General features: G+C 41.0%; 1 protein-coding gene across 4 annotated transcripts in view; it reads right to left on the reverse strand.

Annotated features, from left to right (window-relative positions):
- Positions 1-14094, reverse strand: part of LOC110537787 (clathrin interactor 1) — a 38106-nt gene extending 24012 nt beyond the window's left edge. For 2 of the 4 annotated variants that reach the window (XM_036937807.2, XM_021624174.3), the window contains exon 1: positions 13206-14094. In XM_036937807.2, coding sequence (XP_036793702.2) covers positions 13206-13246 — 41 coding nt within the window. In that variant the 5' untranslated portion in view covers positions 13247-14094. The remainder of the gene's footprint in view (positions 1-13205) is intronic. The other 2 variants (XM_090192782.1, XM_036937808.2) reach the window with 1 other exon arrangement.
- Positions 14095-25140: the final 11046 nt, after the last annotated feature.

Consider the following 25140-nt stretch of genomic DNA (forward strand, 5'->3'; position numbering starts at 1 on the left):
GAGCCAAGGTAAGTTGCTAGCTAGCATTAAACTTATCTTATAAAAAACAATCAATCTTCACATAATCACTAGTTAACTACACATGGTTGATGATATTACTAGGTTAACTAGCTTGTCAATAATCAATGTGGTGCCTGTTAATTTATCATCGAATCACAGCGTAATTCAACTTTGCCAAACGGGTGATGATTTAACAAAAGTGCATTCGCAAAAAAAAGCACATTTGTTGCACAAATGAACCTAACCACAAACATCAATGCCTTTCTTAAAATCAACACACAGAAATATATATTTTTTAAACCTGCATATTAGCAGGTAATATTAACTAGGGAAATTGTCACTTCTCTTGCGTTCAGTGCAAGCAGAGTCAAGGTTACTGTATAAGCAACAGTTTGGGTCGCCTGGCTCGTTGTGAACTGTGTTTCTTCCTAACAAAGACCGTAATTAATTTGCCAGAATTTTACATAATTATGACATAACATTGAAAGTTGTGCAATGTAAGCAATATTTTAACTTATGGATGCCACCTGTTCGACAAAATACAGAATGGTTCCGTATTTCACTGAAATAATAAACGTTTTGTTTTCAAAATTATAGTTTCCGGATTTGACCATATTAATGACCAAATGCTCTTATTTCTGTTTGTTTATTATAATTAAGTCTATGATTTGATAGAGCAGTCTGAACGGTGGTAGGCAGCAGCAGGCTCGTAAGCATTCATTCAAACAGCCCTTTACTGCGTTTGCGAGCAGCTCTTTGTTGTGCGTCAAGCATTGCGCTGTTTATGACTTCAAGCCTATCAACTCCCGAGATGAGGCTGGTGTAACCGATGTGAAATGGCTAGCTAGTTAGCAGGGTGTGCGCTAATAGCGTTTCAAACGTCACTCGCTCAGACTTGGAGTGGTTGTTCCCCTTGCTCTGCATGGGTAACGCTGCTTCGAGGGTGGCTGTTGTCGTTGTGTTCCTGGTTCAAGCGAGGAAAGGGACGGAAGCTATACTGTTACACTGGCAATACTAAAGTGCCTATAAGAACATCCAATAGTCAAAGGTTAATGAAATACAAATGGTATAGAGGGAAATAGTCCTATAATTCCTATAATAACTACAACCTAAAACTAATTTACTGTGAATATTGAAGACTCATGTTAAAAGGAACCACCAGATTCCATATGTTCTCATGCAAACAAGGAACTTAAACGTTAGCTTTCTTACATGGCACGTATTGCTTTTTACTTTTACTTTCTTCTCCAACACTTTGTTTTTGCATTATTTATTTGAGGCTAAATTGAATTTTTAAATGTATTATATTAAGTTAAAATAAGTGTTCATTCAGTATTGTTGAAATTGTCATTATGACAAATAAATAAAACAAATCAGCCAATTAATCGGTATCGGCTTTTTTGGTCCTCCAATAATCGGTATCGGCGTTGAAAAATCATAATCGGTCGACCTCTATTGGAGTCATTAAAACCTTTTCAACCACTCCACAAATTTCTTGTTAACAAACTATAGTTTTGGCATCTACTTTGTCATTTTTCTAACAATTGTTTACAGACAGATTATTTCACTTATAATTCACTGTATCACAACTCCAGTGGGTCAGAAGTTTACATACACTAAGTTGACTGTGCCTTTAAACAGCTTGGAAAATTCCAGAAAATGATCTCATGGCTTTAGAAGCTTCTGATAAGCTAATTGACATAATTTGAGTCAATAGGAGGTGTACCTGTGGATGTATTTCAAGGCCTACCTTCAAACTCAGTGCCTCTCTGCTTGACATCATGGAAAATCTAAAGAAATCAGCAACGCCTGGTTCATCCTTGGGAGCAATTTCCAAATGCCTGAAGGTACCATGTTCATAAACACCATGAAACCACGCAGTCGTCATACCACTCAGGAAGGAGACACATTTTGTCTCCTAGAGATGAACGCACTTTGGTGTGAAAAGTGCAAATCAATCCTAGAACAGCAGCAAAGTTGTGGGGGTGCTTTGCTGCAGGAGGGACTGGTGCACTTCACAAAATAGATGGCTGCATGAGGAAGGAAAATAATGTGTATATATTGAAGTAACATCTCAAGACATCAGTCAGGAAGTTAAAGCTTGGTCGCAAATGGGTCTTCCAAATGGACAATGACCCCAAGCATACTTCCAAAGTTGTGGCAAAATGGCTTAAGGACAACAAAGTCTGGGTATTGGAGTGGCCATAACAAAGCCCTGACCTCAATCCTATAGAAAATTTGTGGGAAGAACTGAAAAAGAGTGTGCGAGCAAGGAGGCCTACAAACCTGACTCAGTTACACCAGCTCTGTCAGGAGGAATTGGCCAAAATTCACCCAACTTATTGTGGGAAGCTTGTGGAAGGCTACCCGAAACATTTGACCCATGTTAAACAATTTAAAGGCAACGCTACCAAATACTAATTGAGTGTATGTAAACTTCTGACCCACTGGGAATGTGATGAAAGAAATAAAAGCTGAAAAAATATATTCTCTCTACTATTATTCTGACATTTCACATTCTTAAAATAAAGTGGTGATCCTAACTGACCTAAAATAGGGAATTTTTACTAGGATTAAATGTCAAGAATTTTGAAAAACGGAGTTGTATGTGTATTTGGCTAAGGTGTATGTGAACTTCTGACTTCAACTGTATATGAAATACAAATGGTATAGGGAGTAATAGTCGACGCGTCATAATTCCTATAATAACTACAACTTCTGAACTGGAAATATTGAAGAACTGGGAATATTGAATCACCAGATTTCATATATGTTCTCATGTTCTGAGCAAGGAACATAAACATTAGCTTTGTTACATGGCACATATTGCACTTTTACTTTATTCTTCAACACTGTGTTTTTGCATTATTTAAACCAAATTGAACATGTTTCATTATTTATTTGAGGCTAAATTGATTTTATTGATGTATTATATTAAGTTAAAATAAAATGTGTCATTGTTCATTCAAAACTGCACATTTTAGAGTGGCCTCTTATTGTCCCCAGCACAAGGTGCACCTGTGTAACAATCATGCTGTTTAATCAGCCTCTTGATAGGCCATACCTGTCAGGTATGGCCTATCTCGACAAAAGACAAAATGCTCACTAACAGGGATGTAAAGAAATGTGTGCACAAAATTTGAGCGAAGTAAGCTTTTTTTGTGCGTAGAGAAAATTTGGGGGATATTTTATTGAGCTCATTAAATATGTGACTAGCACTTTACATGTTAAGTTTAGATTTTTTTTCAGTGTAGTTGACAGTACTGTAATGAACCAGCAAAATTGACTTTCCAATATTATGAACCATTGTCAATGTCACTGTGATATTTCATTGTGTAATCCCAAAATAATCCAGCAGACGGCCATAGTGAGCCAGGAAGTTAGGTTAGTGTGCCAACACTGTTGGTTCGCAATAAACAATGAGCAATGATAACCTGTTCCTGTTCACTTATTCATAGACGATATACACTGAGTGTACAAAACATTAGGAACACCTTCCTAATATTGAATCGCACATGCCCTTTTGCCCTCAGAACAGTCTCAATTCTTCGGGGCTTGGACTCTAAGTTGTTGAAAGAGTTTCACAGGGACGCTGACCCATATTGACTCCAATTGTGTCAAGTTGGCTGGATCTCCTTTGAAAGGTGGACCATTCTTGATACTAGAGGTCGACTGATTAACCGGCAATCGGCATTTTTGGATGCCGATTATGACCGATTACATTGCACTCCACAAGGAGACTAACAGGCTGACCACCTGTTACGCGAGTGCAGCAAGGAGCCAAGGTAAGTTGCTAGATATACATAAGATAATACATAAAGATAGCATTAAAATTATTTCTTACACAGTTACCCCAGGAAATCTGAAATCTTATTACATACAGCCGGGAAGAACTATTGGATATAAGAGCAACGTCAATTTACCAACATTACGACCAGGAATACGACTTTCCCGAAGTGGATCCTCCGTCTGGACCACCACCCAGGACAATGGATCGGATCCCAGTAGGCAACCCAAAACAACGGCGCCGCAGAAGGGGCGGTCTTCTGGTCAGGCAGCGTAGACGGGCATATTGCTCACCGCTCCTGAGTATGCTACTCACCGATGTTCAGTCTCTTGAGAACAAGGTAGACAAAATTTGAGCAAGGGTTGCCGTCCAGAGAGACATCAGAGATTGTAACATTCTCTGTTTCATGAAAACATGGCTCACTTGTGATACGTTATCAGAGTCGGTACAGCCACCCGGTTTCTTCACGCAATCGCGCTGGCAGAAACAAACATCTCTCTGGTAAGAAGAAGGACGGGTGTGTATGCCTTATGGTTAACGAGTTTTGGTGTGATCATAACATACAGGAACTCAAGTCCTTTTGTTCACCTGACCTAGAATTCCTTACAATCAAATGCCGACCACATTATCTACCAAGAGAATTATCTTCGATTATAATGAGTATATCCCCCCCAAGCAGACACCTTGATGGCCCTGAAAGAACTTCATTGAACTCTACGTAAACTGGAAACCACAAAAAATCCTGAGGCTGCATTTATTGTAGCTGAGGATTTTAACAAAGCTAATCTAAATTTTATCAGCATATCGAATGTGTGACCCGGGCCGGCAGCATTCTGGATCATTGCTACTATAACTTCTGCGAAGCATACAAAGCCTTCCCTCGCCCTCATTTCGGCAAATCTGACCACGACGCCATTTTGTTGCTAGCAGCCTATAGACAGAAACTAAAAAGTGAAAGGCCCATTCTCTGGTCTGTTCAACGCTGGTCTGAACAATCAGATTCCACACAAGATTGCTTCGATCACATGGATTGGGATATGTTCCGGATAGCCTCAGACAACAACATTGATGTATACGCTGATTTGGTGAGCGAGTTTATTAGCAAGTGCATCGGTGATGTTGTACCCATGGTGACCATTAAAACCATCCCCAACCAGAAACCGTGGATTGATGGCAGCATTTGCGCAAAACTGAAAGCAAAAACCACTGCTTTTAATCATGGCAAGGCAACCTGAAACATGACTGAATACAAAGAGTGTAACTATTCCCTCCGCAAGGCAATCAAACAGGCTAAGCGTCAGTATAGAGACAAAGTAGACTCACAATTCAACGGCTCAGACACGAGACGTATGTGGCAGGGTCTACAGTCAATAACGGATTACAAAAAGGAAACCGGTGTCCGCCGCGGACACCGACGTCTTGATCCCAGACAAACTAAAAAACTTCTTTGCTCGCTTTGAGGACAATACAGTACCACTCACACAGCCCACTACCAAATCCTGCAGGCTCTCCTTCACCACAGCCAACGTGAGTAAAACATTCAAAAGTGTTAACCCTCGCAAGGCTGCCGGCCCAGACGGCATCCCTAGCCGCGTCCTCAGAGCATGCGCAGACCAGCTGGCTGGTGTGTTTACGGACATATTCAATCAATCCCTATTCCAGTCTGCTGTTCCAACATGCTTCAAGAGGGCCACCATTGTTGCTGTTCCCAAGAAAGCTAAGGTAACTGAGCTTAATGACTATCGCCCCGTAGCACGTCCGTCATCATGAAGTGCTTTGAGAGACTAGTCAAGGATCATATCACCTCCACCCTACCTGACACTAGACCCACTCCAATTTGCTTACCGCCCCAATAGGTCCACAGACGACGCAATCACACTGCCCTAACCCATCTGGACAAGAGGAATACCCATGTAAGAATGCTGTTCATCGATTACAAGTTGCTGCTGCCAACATACTGACTCAAATCTCTAGCCACTTTAATAATTAAAAATTGGATATAATAAATGCATCACTAGTCACTTTAAACAATGCCACTTTATATAATGTTTACATACCATACATTACTCAGCTCATATGTATATACTGTACTCTATACCATCTACTGCATTTTGCCTCTGCCTCAAGGCCATCTCTCATCCATATATGTGTACATATTCTTATTCGTTCCTTCACACTTGTGTGTATAAGGTAGTTGTGAAATTGTTAGATTACTTGTTAGATATTACTACACAGTCGGAACTAGAACCACAAGCATTTTGCTACACTCATATTAACATCTGCTAACCATGTGTATGTGACCAATAAAATTGTATTTGATTATAATAACCACAACCTAAAACTTCTCAACTGGGAATATTGAAGACTCATGTTAAATGGAACCACCAGCCTTCATATGTTCTCATGTTTTGAAAAAGGAACTTAAACATTAGCTTTTTTAGATGGCACATATTGCACTTTTACTTTCTTCAACACAGTGTTTTTGCATTATTTAAACCTAATTGAACATGTTTCACTATTTATATGAGACTAAATGTATTTTTATTTATGTATTATATTAAGTTAAAAATAAGTGTTTATTCACTATTGTTGTAATTATTACATACATACATACATACATACATACATACATACATACATACATACATACATACATACATACATACATACATACATGAAATCTACTACCATACCCTGTTCAAAGGCACTTTTTGAACAGGGTACCTTATTCTTGCCCATTGTCTCAAGGCTTAAAAAGCATTTGTTAACCCATCTCCTCCCCTTCATCTACACTGATTAAAGTGGATTTAATAAGTGACATCAATAAAGGATCATAGCATTTACTTGGATTCACATTGTCAGTCTCATGGAAAGAGCATGTTTTGTACACTCAGTGTAGAATGATATCAGATCACAGCCAAGTAAAAATATCATCCTTTAAAGTGAGTGTTATTTTCTGTGTATAACATTAGCTACTAGCAAGCAAGCAGGCAACTAGTCCAAACCTGGTAGCAGGCTAGCAGTTGAAAACAAATCTCACATTTCAATGATTACATGTCGACATGTAGGCTATGGTTTATGCCAGAACAGAGAAGTAGCTAGCTAGCTAGTACAATTTATGATAACCCCATATCCCCAGCTCAGCAACTCGCTAAAACGCAACTCTATGGTGAAGAAAGTTTCTGATGAACTTCCTTCATCATTGAGTTGGGTCAGCTAACTTATGGCAGTCTATGGAGCCATCATCGGAATCAGTTAAGGAAATGTGTGCTACCAAGCCAGCTTCTACATTGAAAACACGGGTTGTCTTTGCTTGCTAACGTTATAGGACTGCTGCAGTCACCCAATGCGCGCTGGCAAGATATCCCTGCCTCAGCAATAGCATTGGCTATCTAGTTAGCTAGTTCGTTATCCAGCTAGCTTCCACCTACTGGCAGGCAGCTTGTGGCCATTTGGTGTTCAAACAATATGTAAAATAATTAAATAAACAGAACTCAGCTAGCTGAGGGGTGTTACAGATGGGCTAGCTAATGTTAGCTACAGATGGGCTAGCTACAGATGCCCAGTGCCGGGTAAAGATTGGATAAGTTGAAATAAAGTGAGATAATTGTCGCTATTTTCATAGATGGAACATGTTAGCTAGCAATCTATCCAACACTGCAATTAGGAGCTGAGCTAGCTTGCGGATTATACATTTAGAACATTTTTATTTTTAATCAGGGCTCTGGCTAGCCTTTAGCAGGACAGCTGAAATGTATATAGCTAGCTAGCATTTCCTCCATTAAATGTTACATTTTAGTCATTTAGCAGACGCTACTGTCCAGAGCGACTTATAAATTATGGTTCAGCGCCTCGCTCAAGGGCACAGACAGATTTTTCACCTAGCCGCCTTTCGGTTACTTGCCCAATGCTTTAAAACCATTGAAGTCTATAGGGAATCATTTTCCGGTAAATTGATGTTTACAGTCCTTCATAAAACCATGGAGTTCCTTTCAAAATGAGGAGACAAGAAGCCAGAAAGGACACTTTTCAATTACTGGGCTCGTTTGTCTGTTTGCACAATGAAAGAAACCTCTTCCTTTACAAACCTTCTGTTTGGAATCAAGGATGAGTGCATTCAGTCAGACAATGGAGGCAGTATCTTGTCTACCTACATGGAGTCTAGCCTGGCTTTGCACCTTACAAACCTCCATCTCAACAAGCACATAATTGAAGATCAGAGGTCACAGTGACATCAGAGCACCATTCATTGGGGAGGTGGGCGAAGTTTTGCATCAGAATACGCCATTCATATCCTTCACCTCTTTCTACTGCTCATCAGCATTCTCATTTCATGCATTCTTTATGACTAAAGTGTATGCATGATTTGAAACTACTCTGCATGCAAATAAACTTTTTGATTCAAATCAAAACACAGCAGATTATAAATAGGCTATTTTCAATAGGTCCTGAATGGCTAGACCAGTGATGGTATTTAAGTCCCTCCCTATATTAAGCCTAACTTAAAAGCATGAGAAAGGTAATCCTGCAGAAAGTGGTTGTATGCAGGGTTGATACAAGAACTGCCATGACTTTATGCTGGCATAGGGAGAGAAGTGCTAGAAACACACCACTTGGTTTCAAAACTGTATTAGTCAAATGACCACAGTGACTGCACATTTCAACCCAGAGGTCAAATACGCTCTTTCCTATGAGAAGTGGGCTATGCCTCAGGACAAAATGTCTTTCTATTTTATACTTTGTGGTTACTTAGCTACCCTTACAACATCTTGCACAACCTTGAAGCACTAAGCTGCAGGGCTTGCAATGCAAGATATTTGTGCCACAGAGGCTTTTCTCATGATCATAGCTAGCTGTGTTGACATAAACGGTTGCACTAAGCAATTTGAACTTCTCCAATACTGACGCAGGAATGATTAAATAAGTGTTGCCAGGGTATACAAACTTCAAACCCCTCTAGCGATTAATTGAAATAATGTCTGGTAAGCACCATGCAGTACAAAATGTCCATAGCCGACATATGAGCTCATGTGCAACACACTAATTTTGATTTCTTTTCTCCGAGCATCAGGATATTATGCTGGCAGCACATTTCAAAATAAGAGTGCCCCTGCAAAGACAAGCTAAATGTTGGGATTATCGATTTTCTTAGCACTAGTGCAGTACAACTGTTTTTCACAGCATTAGAACTAGGCTTGGGCGGTATACCGGGGTACTTGGAAAAAGCCAGGGGATGGTTTTTCAATAACGTCAAAACTATTTGAAGTTTTTCAATAAATGTGAATATTTGTAGCCAATTTAAGTTAAATACCTGCAGTCAACTTGTGCAATATGTTAGGAGATAAAAGCAGATTGCGTTCTTCATTTCACCTGTCACAATATGAAGCTTAGTTCCCCAGAAAAGTTGAGCGAGTTACATGTTTGTTTGTAAATAGCACAACAGGAGAAAGCAGGAGCTGGTGATTCCAGCTTTGTATTTGGTTTAACTTGCTAGGTATCTATGTAAGTGACTGAATTAATAAGGAGATCGGGCATCATATAGTGTTAGCTTTCTGTCGTGTTTGAGAAGTCAAAGCGTTTTGGATGAGTTCTTGATTTCTGTGCGTTTATTTTTTCTCCTCTCCCTTCTTGCCCGTCTGCTCCTCCCGGTCTTTGCAAATAGTTTATTTTCGTTTGCGCTCGTTAGCATATTTAGCTAGCAGCTTGTATTGAAATTTGCTAATACTTTGTGCAAATTCTATCTGATAAGACACGCAATGAGCTTTTTTGTTGTTGCATTTTTACCACCCCCATGTGTACTAAGACGGTAATACTGTAAATCCCCCGATGAGAAGGACAGTATGCCAATATGAAAACTGTATACCCCCCAACCCAAATTGCAACTACCTAGAAAAAAGTTTAAAAGATAATTTGATGCATTTTATTTTGAACATTGTATTATTTATAGTAGCATTTATTTTGAAAGTTTACACATATGTTGAAAGCTAGCTTCATGTGTAGGTTATATTTAAAAGAAATATATTTTTAAAAATACAGTTATGTTATTGGAATTACTCAATAGTCTGCTAAATTTAAATGGTCTCTTGTTTTTATTTAACTTGTGATGGGCAACAGGTTTAATACAGAGTGCTGATGACTCCTTACTCCACCCACACTATTCACTGCGATACAATACACTGTATGGGGGATACTTACTAGTTGTAGAGAAGTTGTCGGGTGAAAAATACGCAATAGGGTCTTTACTAACCAAATATGGTTAGATTTGGAGGGGGACTGGCGTACATATCCAGCAGCACTTCGTTCTCCACTCTATAGCCCTCAATGCAATACACTGTACATGGGATACAGTGCCTTGAAAAAATATTTGTTCTGAGTGATTAACTGAAAAATATATTATTGAACGTCGGTTCAATTATTTGAATTCCATTTAGTTTGTTTTTTTTCTGTGAGATCGATGCTCAGTTTCTGTTGAGATCAAGCCCGAATTGTGAGATGTAGTAGGGAGTTGTAGTTTCCAACAGGCCAATATTCTACACAGTTTAGCACAGAAAATGTGGTAATTAACTACAATGATCATAATCACATTGAGCGCCCGCTTACTTGTCCGGTCTCAGTCTGTGTGGAGCAGACGCAGAGACCTTGTTGACAGAACCGAAGAGAGAACTCGCAAGAGGGATTGAAAGCAGTTGCTTTGCAGGGCTTTCTCTACCTGAAAACACATGATCTAAGTGACTTATAGTTGGTATTCAGCAGTCATAAAAGTATGCCTTATTTACTTTTAAAAAATGACAAAATAGTGATTTGTCAAACAGCAGCTCTATAGAGATGAGATGTTGACTTGGAATGAAATAATAAAGTCATCAAATAACAACAAATGTAATATACACAACTGAAATATTTTATTAAAGTAATGTGAATAAATGATAGTTAATAGGTGATAAACAGTAATGGGCAGTCACTACCATCACGGGACTTTTATTAACTGTTTTATTCTGTGTTACAGCATTCAACCCAAATAATCGAAAACCGAAATGAATGTATTTTTTATAATCAACCCGAAACCTAGCGAACCTCAAAAAGCACTAATCGCTCAGCACTACTAGCAAGTTAGTTATACCTAGGTATCTTACAAGGTTAGTTAACTTTTCTCATAACTAGCCTCATTGTGTCTTGCTACTTATTGTCCCTCATGCTAGCCTTTACCGCCAAATATCACTTCAGAAACAACATTACAAATATTAATATGGTCAGCATTGTAGACCATTTCTCCCATCTTGCTGCAGCTTTAGCTAATCTCCAAATAACAGAGAAATGCTGTGAAAACCAGCATGCTGCAAACATTCTAAAATGTTTTGTCACCCGTGCTTATTTTGTCCTCATGCAGTGTAGCTCCTATGACACTAATCTGGTGAGCACCTTTGAAACTCTGCCCAAGCAGGACATTTGATTGGTTTGACGTGTTGCAAGGCGTCAGTGATTTCACCAGGCTCCAACCCGTCTTTAGCGGATTTCTGCCATGGAACTTTCTCAGGCCTCTGTTTATGGGAAACCTGGTTTGCAACAAAGCTAGGTCTCTACTAACCAAATATCTGTAATTTTGGAGGGGGACCTGTGTGTCGTACATATCCAAAAACACTGCTTTAAATGACCTGGTACTATCCATGGTCCTGAAATCAACAGACACACAAAATAAAAAAAGATAGTCGACCCTTTAAAAAAAAAATCTAAACGTAAATCTAATGTATATTGAAAGAAATTCATTAGGCCCTAATCTAGGGAATTCACATTACTGGGCAGGGGTTCAACCATGGGTGGGCCTGGCTCCCCAGTGGGTGGGCCTATGCCCTCCCCACTGGGGAGCCAGGCCCAGCCACGGGGGAGCCAGGCCCAGCCACGGGGGAGCCAGGCCCAGCCACTCAGAATTGAGTTTTTCCCACACAAAATAGCTTTATTACAGACAGAAATACTACTCAGCACCCCCCAAAAACCTGTTTTGCATCTCCAACTGATATTCAACACAGGTAGAAAAGTTCTCTCTACAAGCCAATATGTATCCCATGTACAGCCTATTACAGTGTATTGCATTGGGGGCTATGGAAGGGGCAGAGTGAAAAGTCACTAGCAGGCCATGCAACACAAAAATGAACCATATTTGGTTTGTGGAGACCCTACTGCGTATTTCATGCCCCACTTTTGCTAAAACAGGTAGAATAGTTAGTTCTCTCAACAGCCCAATAATCTCAACATACCAGTGTCAACATACCTTTTTCATTAGTATGGTCTGAAAAAAATGTTTTTAAAACCGATACTTTTTCATTTGTTTTCATAAATTACTTCCTGTATTTTCTTGTTGGCACAATAGAAGTGACCATTGATTCAAATGCAATACCTTTTATTTAAGGTTTCCTCATTACCATATGAGGGTGACATCGTTTGTGCTGCTGGTGGAATACTAGTCTAATTTAGCTCATGTCAACTAGCTATAAAGAAAATGCCCCCCAGTGAGACGTTAGCTAAGAGATTATGTTGGTGCTGTGTTGCATTCCTTGTGGTTCAGGTGCACTTTCAGTCAAAGTGTTTGATGAGAGGCATGAGGAGCCTGTTTACCCTATTCGGCATACAGCTCTTAGGCTCTGCTGCAAAGCCCTCCTGAAGCTAACCGGCAGCTGGCTACAATACAGTAGGTTAGTGCACAGACAAATACATGTTAGCTGCTGCTGGCTTAGATAATTAACTAACTAGCTACCTAACTAGTTAACTAACTAGCCAGTAATTGTGGTCGTATAAAACGTTTTAACTATAAAACAATAGAATGGTCATGAAGTTTAACTTCCATAGTGGGTAATGTTATGGACACAATGAAACGAAAAGGTCTTGACTGTCATTGTGGCTAGCTTAGCTATGCTAGCTAATTAGCTCATGTTACGCTAAATTTGCCCGTTTTGTAAGATTTCTAACTAGCTAATGTTAGGTGGCAGTGAGCGAGGGCCTTGCATTATAATTTTGTAATTGAGTAAGAAATCATCTAGCCATGTAAAACAAATATTGTTAGCAGGAAATGGATGATAGTGGACATCAAAGGGACCGATTCAGAGACACGGAATGAGACTAACTAACGCGTTAGCATTAACCATACATCATCAGCTAACGTTACTTTCCTGAGTTAGCAGCCTGGAAGAGGGGGATGGGGATGCTACTTTGCATGTATACTTAGAATGGACATTAGCAAAAAGATCAGAGGAGAATACATGATTTAACGTTATTTCATGTTGTACACAAGGCTGAAACAGTAACGTTACCCATAATGAGCCATCAGCTGAGAAAACAGCGTGACGTCACGAGATCAGTGATTCACTTGTCCTTAACATAAACGGGCCTTGCAACAAAACGTCAACACGATAACTGCAAGAATACTCACGCTTTATCCACCAGTTCTCGGACTTTCCACATATTTAGCATGTAGACTCTCGACCAAGGGCTCGCCGCCTCAATACTGCACCGTCCAGTCTGTTTACAACCACAGATGGACTTGGATTTGTGTCACCGACAACAGAATTCCGAGTCCTTTCAGCTAGCCAGCTCCGTTAGCGGCAAACGGGCCGCGCAAATTACTACTGTCGGGAGCGCGGCGAGCTTGTTCTTCTATGATATAATGGCGGTCCGCAAACAAACGTTAGAGGTGCATGCCGCCACCTCCTGTGTTGGAGTGTATGGTCAATCACGTTTTACAACATTTCTAAATCCTCCTACCTAACTCAGAAAAGAGCCATACTAACTTTGAACAGAAGTTTAAAGCTATTTTGGCTAACTGGTCAACGATTTCATTCCCTTCCACACCCGAACGTGCTGGGACCCAGCAGAATCTCACTTCTACACCCAGTCTCTGAAATCTCTATAACAACATTAATACCTCCAATAGTAAGTCCCTGCTATTAGATTTACCAGATGAAAAGCTATTCAATACAGACAGAGAATCTGAGCATACTATAATTCTAACAGGTTGTATGTCCTCCACCCACTGGAGGGCAACTACTATCCCCAACAGTTCAAATGAGTATACTGAGTATAGATAGCTGTTATATAGCTGTTATACTGAGTATAGCTGTTAGTCTTCTACATATCTGTACATACAATTCAGGAACATAAAAGCCTGCTCCTGTGCACCCACTATCTGTGTTCTTGGATCCATCTGTGAAAAGCGGTAAAAAAACATAAAAACTTCTACCAAAATAATTGTCAACCAGTTTCTCTATATCACTGACTTCTGACCAATCTTTCCTTTTCTCTGCCAAGGTTAGATAAACAACAGGATCTGGGAGTAACCATGGAGGAAACTCCCTTATCACCACAGAAGGGCCAACCTCCAACTCCCTCAAACCACTCTCATCAGCAAGCTTTCCTACTGTCCAACCAAAACCACTATATTACCAGTATATTCCCAACAGTCATCTAGAACAGTAGCAGTGGAATGCTCAACCTCACATTCTTTCAGCCTAACCCAATAAGCTAATGATATTTTTTTTACACCGTATATCCAAAGGCATCTCACCTGCTTCCACTAGTAAGGCACATATAGATGTTGATTTAAATTCACCAATACATATCCTTAAAGATATATACTGGATTCTGTCCAGCCTCTGAAGCCAAGTCTTTGCCGCTGTTCCATAAACTATACACCCGTAATCAATTGTCGTCCTGATCAGAGCTCTATAAATATCCATCAACGATGGTCAGTCAGCACCAGATTCATAACCAGAGACCGAGCGCATAAGATGCACCACCTTCTTACACATTGTTTCAACATGTCTGACATGATCTTTCCATGTATATTGCTCATTGAGCCATAGACCCAAATATTTGTACTTAGAAAGTCTCCCCATAGGCTGGCCATACAGAAACAACTGTATATCATCAGCAATTATCAAGAACATACAAGACATCACCACCATCTTTGAACATCCACTATAGCTTTTTGAATAAATTCGATCACAAGAGACATTGCTTCCCCTCTTCAAAATAGCTCAATGATCGGCATATAGGGAAGCCCCAATACCCCTACCTACATTTGAAAAACACACCGTTAATCCTAATGTTAAACAAAATAGGACTGATAACACTGCCTTGAGGAATACCATTGTCAACTCCATTGGCATAAGATAAAATGGATCATATGTTAACTCAAAGGAGTGATTAAATAAGAAGGCCAAAACCCAGTTATATAATCTCCCCCCAATACCAAGTCTTTCCATTTTAATCAGTAGGCATTCTCTCCAAATAGTGTCATAAGCCTTTTCAATGTCAAAAAAGACACTAGCCATTACTTCTTTCATTGCCAGAGTTTTTTCAACTTCATTACTCACCTTACCTAATGCATCCAAAGTAGATCTACCTTTACGGAATCCACTTTGACATTGACTCAATAAACCTCTATGTTCCAGGAAATATGACAATCTGTTGATTATCATCTTTTCCATTAGTTTACACAAGTTAGAGGTCAGTGCTATTGGTCTATAACTATCTGGTATCTGTGTCTGGACCAAAATACAGTAAGCAGCATTTCCTACAGTAGGTCCACTTATTCCAGGACTGACCCTAATATCTCCATCATTCTGACGAATAGGATACATTATGAGTGATTTTATATATTTGGGCCTCTCTAACCTCTTTCTGCACCTGGCATCCACCAAATGCTGCACTGCTCCCCCCCACTTTGCACAGAGCTGCCACATGGCCCATTCTTTGGCATTTATAACACCTTAATGGAGGTGGGACAAACTCTCTAACAGTGAAAGCCAAGAAGCCCATCTGTACTTTCTTAGTTAAAACCTTCTCAAACATGAATAGTACTGACAGGCTTTCACTTATCTGCCCCTCTTTTTTACTGAACAGCATTTTGGCTTTAATCACTATGCTCCCCTCTACATTTAATTTTATATAATCTATGGGCATAGATAGTGGAACCCCAGAAATGATTCCTCTCAGCTTTGCCGAAGCTCCAGGGACATGACTTGTGATTTTCTTCCCATTGTGAGTTTTCATTTTCAGAATCTTCCCTTGCTGAACATGGTCAGCACAGAATATTAACAGTCTAACATAACCAATGAACCGAGCTAATGCGATTTCTTTACGGCATTGATTAATCAAATAGGGTGTATAAGAGACCCCGTTTAAACGATTACAACTTTCCACCCTGACACATCATTACTTTTGTTTTTCACTACCTTCACCCTCTTCACGTTTTCAATGCTAGAAGAGCCACTGCTGTCAGCAGCGCTTATAGCATGGCCATCCTTTTTCCTTTTCACGACAGACCATCCAGGTCCATGACTTTCATTAACCCCACCCATACCATCAGAAGTATCATCCGTGTCGACCACAGTCCAGCACAGCTGCCTACCACAATATAGAACGATGGATTCTATTTCCCTTCCTAGTTTGAATGAAGGTTGTCCGGTAGGGTTTCACTGCAACCCCTTTAGCCAGAGATGGTTAGCTCACCGTCGTGGCGAACTGTCTGTTTTTTTCTTCTTCTATGGTATAATCATAAACTCTGTGGTATAATGGTGGTCCGAAAAACAAAAGTTTAAGGTGCATGTCGCCATCTATTGTGCTGAAGTGTGCGATCAATCATGGTTTGCCTAATTCTGTACTAAGACAAAATCAAATAAATTGTTACAAATTTATAACACCCCCCCTTCACACTTAATCTCTATCATGCTGAGACAATCCAAAATGTGGATTATTCAGCATTTCAAAAATCCTGTCGACAGTAACATATGTTACCCATAATAATTGTTGCCGTATCCACAATAATCTTCACCCTGGCATTTCTGCTTTCCTCAATCCGCGTCATGTTAATAATTTTTCCAATGAAAGCTATGAAGTCCATTTTATTTACTATCAAAGTGTTTTGTTACAGCATATTTATGGGAGCAATATTTCTGAACAGGCCTCAAAACCATGTCAGGACTAGTAGAAGCAGCCATGGTAGCTCCATCAGTCCGCCTGGTAGTTCCACCAGTCTGTTTTACAGCCTCTGCATATGAGACATCATGATTGCTTCTGGATGACTGTGTGATCACGCTCTCTGTAGCCGATGTGAGTAAGACAGGTTAACATTTAAACAGCTTAACATTCAGACGGATTACCTGCACGTGTACTCAGAGCATTCGCTGACCAGCTGGCAGGTGCCTTTACTGACATCTTCAACCTCTAACTGACCCAGTCTGTAATACCTACATGTTTCAAGCAGACCACCATAGTCCCTGTGCCCAAGAACGCCAAGGTAAACTGGCTATCGCCCCGTAGCACTCACGTATATTGCCATGAAATGCTTTGAAAGGCTGGTCATGGCTCACATCAACAACATTACTCCAGACAACCTGGACCCGCTCCAATTCGCATACCGCCCCAACAGATCCACAGATGACGCAATCTCTACTGCACTCCACACTGCCCTTTCACAACTGGACAAAAGGAACACCTACATGAGAAGGCTGTGAATTGACTACAGTTCATCACTAAGCTAAAAAACCTGGAATTAAACACCTCAAACTGCAAATGGATCCTGGATTTCTTGACGGGCCGTCCCCAGGTGGTGACGGTAGCTAACAACACATCCGCCACGCTGACCCTCAGGGGTGTGTGCTTAGTCCCCTCCTGTACTCCCTGTTCACCCACGAATGCATAGCCATGCACGATTTCAACGCCATTATTACGTTTGCAGATGACACAATGGTGATAGGCCTGATCACTGACAATGACGAGACAGCCTACAGGGAGGAGGTCAAAGGCAGTGTGGTACCAGGATAACAACCTCTCCCTCAACGTCAGCAAGACAAAGGAGTTGATAGTGGACTACAGGAAACGTAGGGGGGAGCACGTTCCCATTCACATCGACGGGGCTGTTGTGGAACAGGTCAAGAGCTTCAAGTTCCTCGGTGTCCACATCAGTAAAGAATTATAATGGTCCACACACACCAACAGAGTCGTGAAGAGGGCACGACAACGCCTATTACCCCTCAGGAGGCTGAAAATATTCATCATGTGCCTTCAGGTCCTCAAAAAGTTATACAGCAGCACCATGGAGAGCATCTTGACTGGCTGCATCACCGCTTGGTATGTCAACTACTTGGCATCCTTGGCACTACAGAGGGTAGTGTGTACGGCCCAGTACATCACTGGTGCCCGAGCTCCCTGCCATCCAGGGCCTCCATACCAGGCGGTGTCAGAGGAAGGTCCTAAAAATGGTCAAATACTCCAGCCACCCAAGTCATAGACTGTTCTCTCTGCTACCGCACGGCAAGTGGTACCAATGCACAAAGTCTGGAACCAACAGGACCCTGAACAGCTTCTACATCCAAGCCACAAGACTGCTAAATAGTTAGTTAAATAGTTAACAATCTGCATTGACCCTTTTTTGACTCACTTTATCACTATCTATATGTACAGACAGTATCTACCTCAATTACCTCGTACCTCTGCACATCGACTCGGTACTGGTACCCCCGTATATATAGCCAAATTATCGTCATTGTGCATTTATTCCTTGTGTTATTATTTTTCTTTTTTTTTCTTCTTTTTTTTCTATGCATTGTTGAGAAGAGCATGTAAATTTCACTGTTAGTCTACACCTGTTCACAAAGCATGCGTCACAACTCTCGTGGGTTGAAGAAGGAGACCAAGGTGCAGCGTGGTAGGCATTCATGATATTTATTAAACTGAACACCGCAACAAAATAAATAAGTAGAAAAACGAAAGCGCACAGTTCTGTCAGGCAACTAAACAGCTAAACAGAAAATATAGAAATAAAGAAACTAGAATACCCACCCTAGTCACTGGCCTAACCAAAATAGAGAATAAAAGCCTCTCTATGGCCAGGGCGTGACAGCATGTGACAAATAAAATTTGATTTGATTATGTATCTCTGGGCCTCTCTGCACCTGGCATCCACAAAATTCTGCACTGTGTTCTCCCCACAATTAGAACACTTAGCCTCGAAATTGTTCCCACAGTCATCGTAACCATGTTCCCCTCCACAATTGGCACATTTTCTTTCTTTACACTGAGCAGCTAGAAAATTGAGCTCAGGTGCATCCTGTTTTCATTGATCATCCTTGAGACGGTAGATTCAATTTAATGGACTTGATTTGGAAAGGCACACAACTGTCTATATAAGGTCCCTCAGTTGACAGTGCATGTCAGATCATAACCAAGCCATGAGGTCGAAGGAATTGTCCGTAGAGCTCCGAGACATGATTGTGTCGAGGCACAGATCTGGGGAAGGGTGCCAAAAATGTCTGCAGCATTGAAAGTCTCCAAGAACACAGTGGCCTCTTTCATTCTTAAATGGAATAAGTTTAGAACCACCAAGACTCTTCCTAGAGCTGTCCGTCCGGCCAAACTGAGCAATTGGGGAAGAAGGGCCTTGGTCAGGGAGGTGACCAAGAACCCGATGGTCACTCTGACAGAGCTCAATAGTTCCTCTGTGGAGATGGGAGAACCTTCCAGAAGGACAACCATCTCTGCAACACTCCATCAATCAGGCCTTTATGGTAGAGTGGTGAGACGGAAGCCACTCCTCAGTAAAAAGGCGCGTGACAGCTCGCTTGGAGTTGACTCTCGGAACATGAGAAACAAGATTCTCTGTTCTGATGAAACCAAGATTGAACTCTTTGGCCTGAATGCTGAGTGGCACATCTGGAGGAAACCTTGCACCATCCCCACGGTGAAACATGGTGGTGGCAGCATCATGCTGTGGGAATGTTTTTCAGCGGCAGGGACTGGGAGACTAGTCAGGATCAAGGGAAAGATGAACGGAGCAAAGTACAGAGAGATCTTTGATGAAAACCTGCTCCAGAGCACTCAGGACCTCAGACTGGGGTGAAGGTTCACCGTCTATCAGGACAATGACCCTAAGCACACAGCCAAGACAATGCTGGGGTGGCTTCGGAGGAATGTCTCTGAATGTCCTTGAGTGGCCCAGCCAGAGCCCGGACTTGAACCCAATTGAACATCTCTGGAGAGACCTGAAAATAGCTGTGCAGCGACGCTCCCCATCCAAGCTGACAGAGCTTGAGAGGATCTACAGAGAAGAAATGGAGAAACTCCCAAAATACAGGTGTGCCAAGCTTGTAGCGTCATACCCAATGAAGACTCGATACATTAATCACGGCCATAGGTACTTCAACAAAGTACTGTGTAAAGGGTCTGAATACTTATGTAAATGTAATATTTCAGTTTTTTATTTTGAATACATTTCTAAACATTTCTAAAAACCTGTTTTTGTTTTGTCATTATGGGGTAATGTGTGTAGAATGATGAAAAAAATAAAATAATACATTTTAGAATATAAGGTTGTAACGCAACAAAATGTGGAAAAAGTCAAGGGGTCTAAATACTTTCCAAATGCACTGTACATGTCCCATTCTTTGGCATTTAAAACTCAGCGATGCGGATGGGACAAATTCTTAGACTTTTTTTTCTAGTCTAAACTTTCTCAAACCTCGGTAGCACTGATAAGCTTTCATTTATTTGACCCTCTTTCCTACTGATCAACCTTTTCTCCCAATCACTGAATCCTTTCACATCGTCTTTAATATCATCTATGGACATACTAGTGGGATCCCAGAAATGACTCCCTTCAACTTAGCACCAGGAACATGGCTTTTGATCCTATTCAAATTGAGGGTTTACATTTGAAGAATCTTCCCATGCTGAGCATGTCTAGTACAGAATATAAGCAGTCTACCATTCCAATGAACGGTGCTATTTTTTTCCACCTATCTCTTTCTTTACATCATTGGTTAATTGGATGTAGGTGTATGTAGATGTGACCCTGTGGTCACATTAAATACCATCATAACTTCCCTCTCCAACACTTTATTACTCTTGTTCCCTACCTTCGCCCTCTTCACACTCTCTGCACTAGAAGCGCCACTCCTTTCTGTAGCATGGTCTCTCTTTTTCCTATTACTTTCCACTATAGACCATTCGGGTCCTTAACCCTCGTCCTCCCGCTCCATATCATCACAACTATCATCCATCCAACCTTCTCTCCATATCCTCCATCGCAGAATCCTCACTACTTGCTGCCATTACCGCATGTCGGGTTCCATTTTTTTTTTTTTTGACCAGTCAATTTTTTGCCAATATGTATTTTTTTTTCTCTGTGGTGCCCACCCGGCCAGGTTGTGCTAGCATGGGTCGCGTGTCAGGAAAAAAGGATACTAAGACACGCAAATATTAACCTAAAGGGTAAAGAAATTTCCAATTTAACCTTGGTCATTATTCCTCCCCTCAAGCTTGATGTCTAAGCCTATGTAAAGAATAATCAGAGACGATTCGGAATCAGAACCCTCTCTGCCATCTCTTCTCCAGTAAAATACACAGGCGTGAGATTTTCTCCAGTAAAATACACAGGTATGATATTTGATTGAGCTATTTTAACTGAATTGATTAGGTCAGATTTTTTGCTGTTTGGCAGCCTAGCTGGCTCTGGTTCTTTTTATATGCAGATGTTTATTGTTCTATTTGATAGTTTTGTGTAGATTTTGTCTCTTGCGGTAGCCTAATAGGCTGCATTGTGGTAGCCTACACAGGCAGCCCAATTTTGATATTTTTTCCACAAATTGGTCTTTTGACCAGTCACATCAGATTTTTACACAAAATCTTTTTCAGAGCTGATTTGATTGGTCAAAATACCAATGAATGAAAAAAAGGATCAGAATTGAGCTGTCTAAGTAAACGCAGCCTATTGCAAGAAAGAGGAATCACAATTATATTGGGCCGGTTTCCCGATAGCGATGGAATTTAATCTTACGAGGGTTTTAACAATGAATATTTCCTACAAGGCCGAAGATGTGACACGCATTTCCCGCGCAGAGAGAATGGTCGGTAAAGTACGTTGTTGGAGCGTGTGACGATACTGATAGTAACGGAAAAAAAAGGAGCACTGCTCTTGGATCAGCCTTCTCCATTCGAATCTTTCTTTAACATTATAATTATTTAACAATACTGACGAGGGGTCAGCTCCTAGAGAAATATTACTGCCTATGGCTGAAAATATTGAGGCGGCATATTCTAATGCTTACCCAATAAAAATGCATTAAATCACTGATTTGGAACATCATTGCACACATGTTAGTCTACACATCATGAAATATATTGAGACAAATCACAGAAAGTAGCCTAATGGAGCTCAATGGATAGAACATTTACATGTATTTCAATGTGGTTGAAATAGGCCTATAGCCTACGGTTTATATTTGCATGCAGTTATCTCAGTTTTCATTTGAATCATCTTTTTATACGTCACTTGTTGGTATCAGTTGCAAAGACATTGGCACCTTTCTATTTATAGTCAACTTTGTTCTGAAGTTATCCGTAGTCACAGAGATAGAATCACGTGGTTTATCCTGTTCAGCAGAGATCTTCTGTTTATAAAATGTGAGGGCAAAAAAACATCCAACGACGCACTTAGCTGTTTTCAAATCAAATCATATTTTATTTGTCACACGCGCCGAATACAAAAGGCAGACCTTAGAGTGAAATACAAGCCCTAACCGAAAAAAAGAAGCAAATAATTCAAGAGCAGCAGTAAAATAACAATAGGAGATACCAGTACAGTGCAGGGGCACCGGTTAGTCGAGGTAATTGAGGTAATATGTACATGTAGGTAGAGTTATTAAAGCGAATTGTCTGGGTAGCCATTTGATTAGATGTTCAGGAGTCTTATGGCTTGGAGGTAGAAGCTGTTAAGAAGCCCTTTGGACCGCATGAGAGAACAGTCTATGACTAGTGTGGCTGGAGTCTTTGATCATTTTTAGGGCCTTCCTCTGACACCGCCTGGTATAGAGGTCCTGGATGGCAGGAAGCTTGTTTTATGAGAGAACTGAGGCAGGCACAAGATAACGAGCGTTTTCAAGAGCAGCGTTAATAACAATGTTTTTGGGGAACAGCTCAAATATTTAATGATGCTCCTACGAAGGTTTTAACGATGAACTTCGCCTTTAGATGCTTCTGGGAAACCGGGTCCTGGAAATATGTGCTAGTTTCAAGTTCATCTTTTGTTTTGGTAGGCCTCAACCACTGAGGTATAATAAGAACTGGAGACTTTTTCCGATCGTTGTTTTCAAGGTAATCTACTCACGTTCACATACACTGATTCATGAACCGTCTATATCCAGGTTGCATCCGGTTTATACGGACAAACATCACATGTGAACTAGCACTCGTGCCGCGTTCACGTGCTCACCTGAACTAGGAAACTCGGAAATGTTCGACTTGATAAAGGGTTGTAGGTATGCACGTGCCGCGTTCACCCAGTTAGCAAGTCGAAAATGTCTGAGGTTCCTAGTTCCGACTAGCCCTTGAATGCGGCATCGGTGCGCTCAGGGAGCAGCGCGAGCACCGACGACATAATCAAAAAACAAGGCAGACATTGCATGAATATAACATTTTAATATCTTCAGCTGTGAGTGATGGAAAAAAACGGCTTCAGCGACAAATATTTGAATAATTCAATGGATGTTTTCTGCACAAAGGTGATGACCAAAATGTCTTATTACGAATATTGTAATATGACTTTTCTTTGTGGTCGTCTATGGAAATGGCCTTTCTCGGCCGAGTCAGTTAAACTGCAGTACCGAAGCAAAACTCTAGGAGGAGTTGAAACCGGGATTCTAGACCTGGCCTCAACCCCCAGTCCTCAAACTGTTGCGGCAAACACCTGACATTTTTCTTATGGATTTATCTCTTGAAAAGACTCTGTTTCATGATCATAATTATTACATATTTGTGAGGTATCACTCAAAATATGGTAAAAAACAAACACTTTATCCGTACAATCTAAAAAATAAACATTTGTAACTTGTAAAAACGTGTAAAAATGGACTTAAACAAAAAAAAATCACCCAAATCAACACATCAAGTGTAAACATAAAATATTGTAGCGATCCGTGCTATATGAGCCACCTTATTGGTGTGATGTGTTGGGTGTTTTCCTTTCACACCCGTGACCTGGGTTCACTTCCCTGCCTTGCTGTTTGTTACATTGGTGTCAGAAGTGGAATGGTGGCCGTGAGGCTATCAGAATGCATGGCCAGACATGTGAGCAGGCCACGGTAGGTCAAAGCACGAGGACGTGCCTTCCCGTTTGAAATGGGGGCACTGTAGTGATCCTGACTATATAAGCCACGCTACAATTCCCACCAAGTAGGTTAACCCATGCCCACTCCAGCGACCTGGGTTTGTCTCCGTTCCCCGCCAATATTATTTCAAATTAAATTACTATGCATTGACCGCTCTATAGGGCCTCAACCTCCTTGGATCTTGAAGGCCTGCCAGTGGTAAATTATTCTAGGAGATACATCATTGTGGAGGACAAGTGAAAATGTAATGGGATTTTCTGGTGCAGGCAGCCATCTTCATGAGGACACTTTCAGCTTCAAGACTGCAATCCACAACAACAGTGGTGACATCCAACAATAATGTCATTGCTCTTACTCCAGCCTGGCAGTGAAGTGAGGCCTGACCCGATGCACATCAGCACAATCACACTTTGTCATCCTGATTCTATCATGCCTGTCTCAGTGATGGACAGGAGACAGCCGTGCAGGACTTCCTGGTGTCAGCTCCGATCCCCAGCCCATTTCTCAGGATAGCGTCTGCCTCTGCCTCTGACGGAGAACGTTTACATGATCGGGGACCCACTTCAACTGCAGGAGGAGCTCTCGTCTTTACACGCATTGACATTTATTTTTTATTTTTTACAATGCTCTAAAAACAGATGGGGAAAATGACGATTTTAGTGAAAACAAAGCATGACATAAGACAGCACTTACTGTCCCTATCTGCACTGTGTCGAGGGAGCCCCCAACCCATCAAAACTGCATGGCCAATGAAGAAACAGCCCACGGACTGTCAGGCCTGCAGAGGAAATCAGAACATTCAGAAGCAATTTCATCATTTTGACTCGGAGGAGTGGCAGAGATTGACAGGCCCTTCTTTACGAACCTGTTTCTGGCTTCCTAATAAAGTATTCAGGAGTGTTGAGGCCACGGGGATGGGCTATAAGTAGTAAACAATGTCTTTCAGATGCACTTAGTCAGTGGGATGCCAAAAGGAGTGCTGTGTTCTGTCAATGCGATCAGGCATGAGTTGACCACGCCACTCCCCTGTCACGCCCCCGTCATCCTTCACTATTCCTCAGCTTTCACTGTTTCTCCTCAAGACCTCATCTGGCTGGTTTGGAGGGATTTGTTTTAGCAAGGAAGCGGAGCGATGTGGAACTTGTTAGGAAATAGGGCCTACTGGTGTATTAATAAATGAATGTTAAATTGTAACCTCTTTCG

This window comes from Oncorhynchus mykiss, chromosome 12 (genome assembly GCF_057628025.1).
Source record: "Oncorhynchus mykiss isolate SJ-2025 chromosome 12, ASM5762802v1, whole genome shotgun sequence".
NCBI classification, from domain to species: Eukaryota; Metazoa; Chordata; class Actinopteri; order Salmoniformes; family Salmonidae; genus Oncorhynchus; species Oncorhynchus mykiss.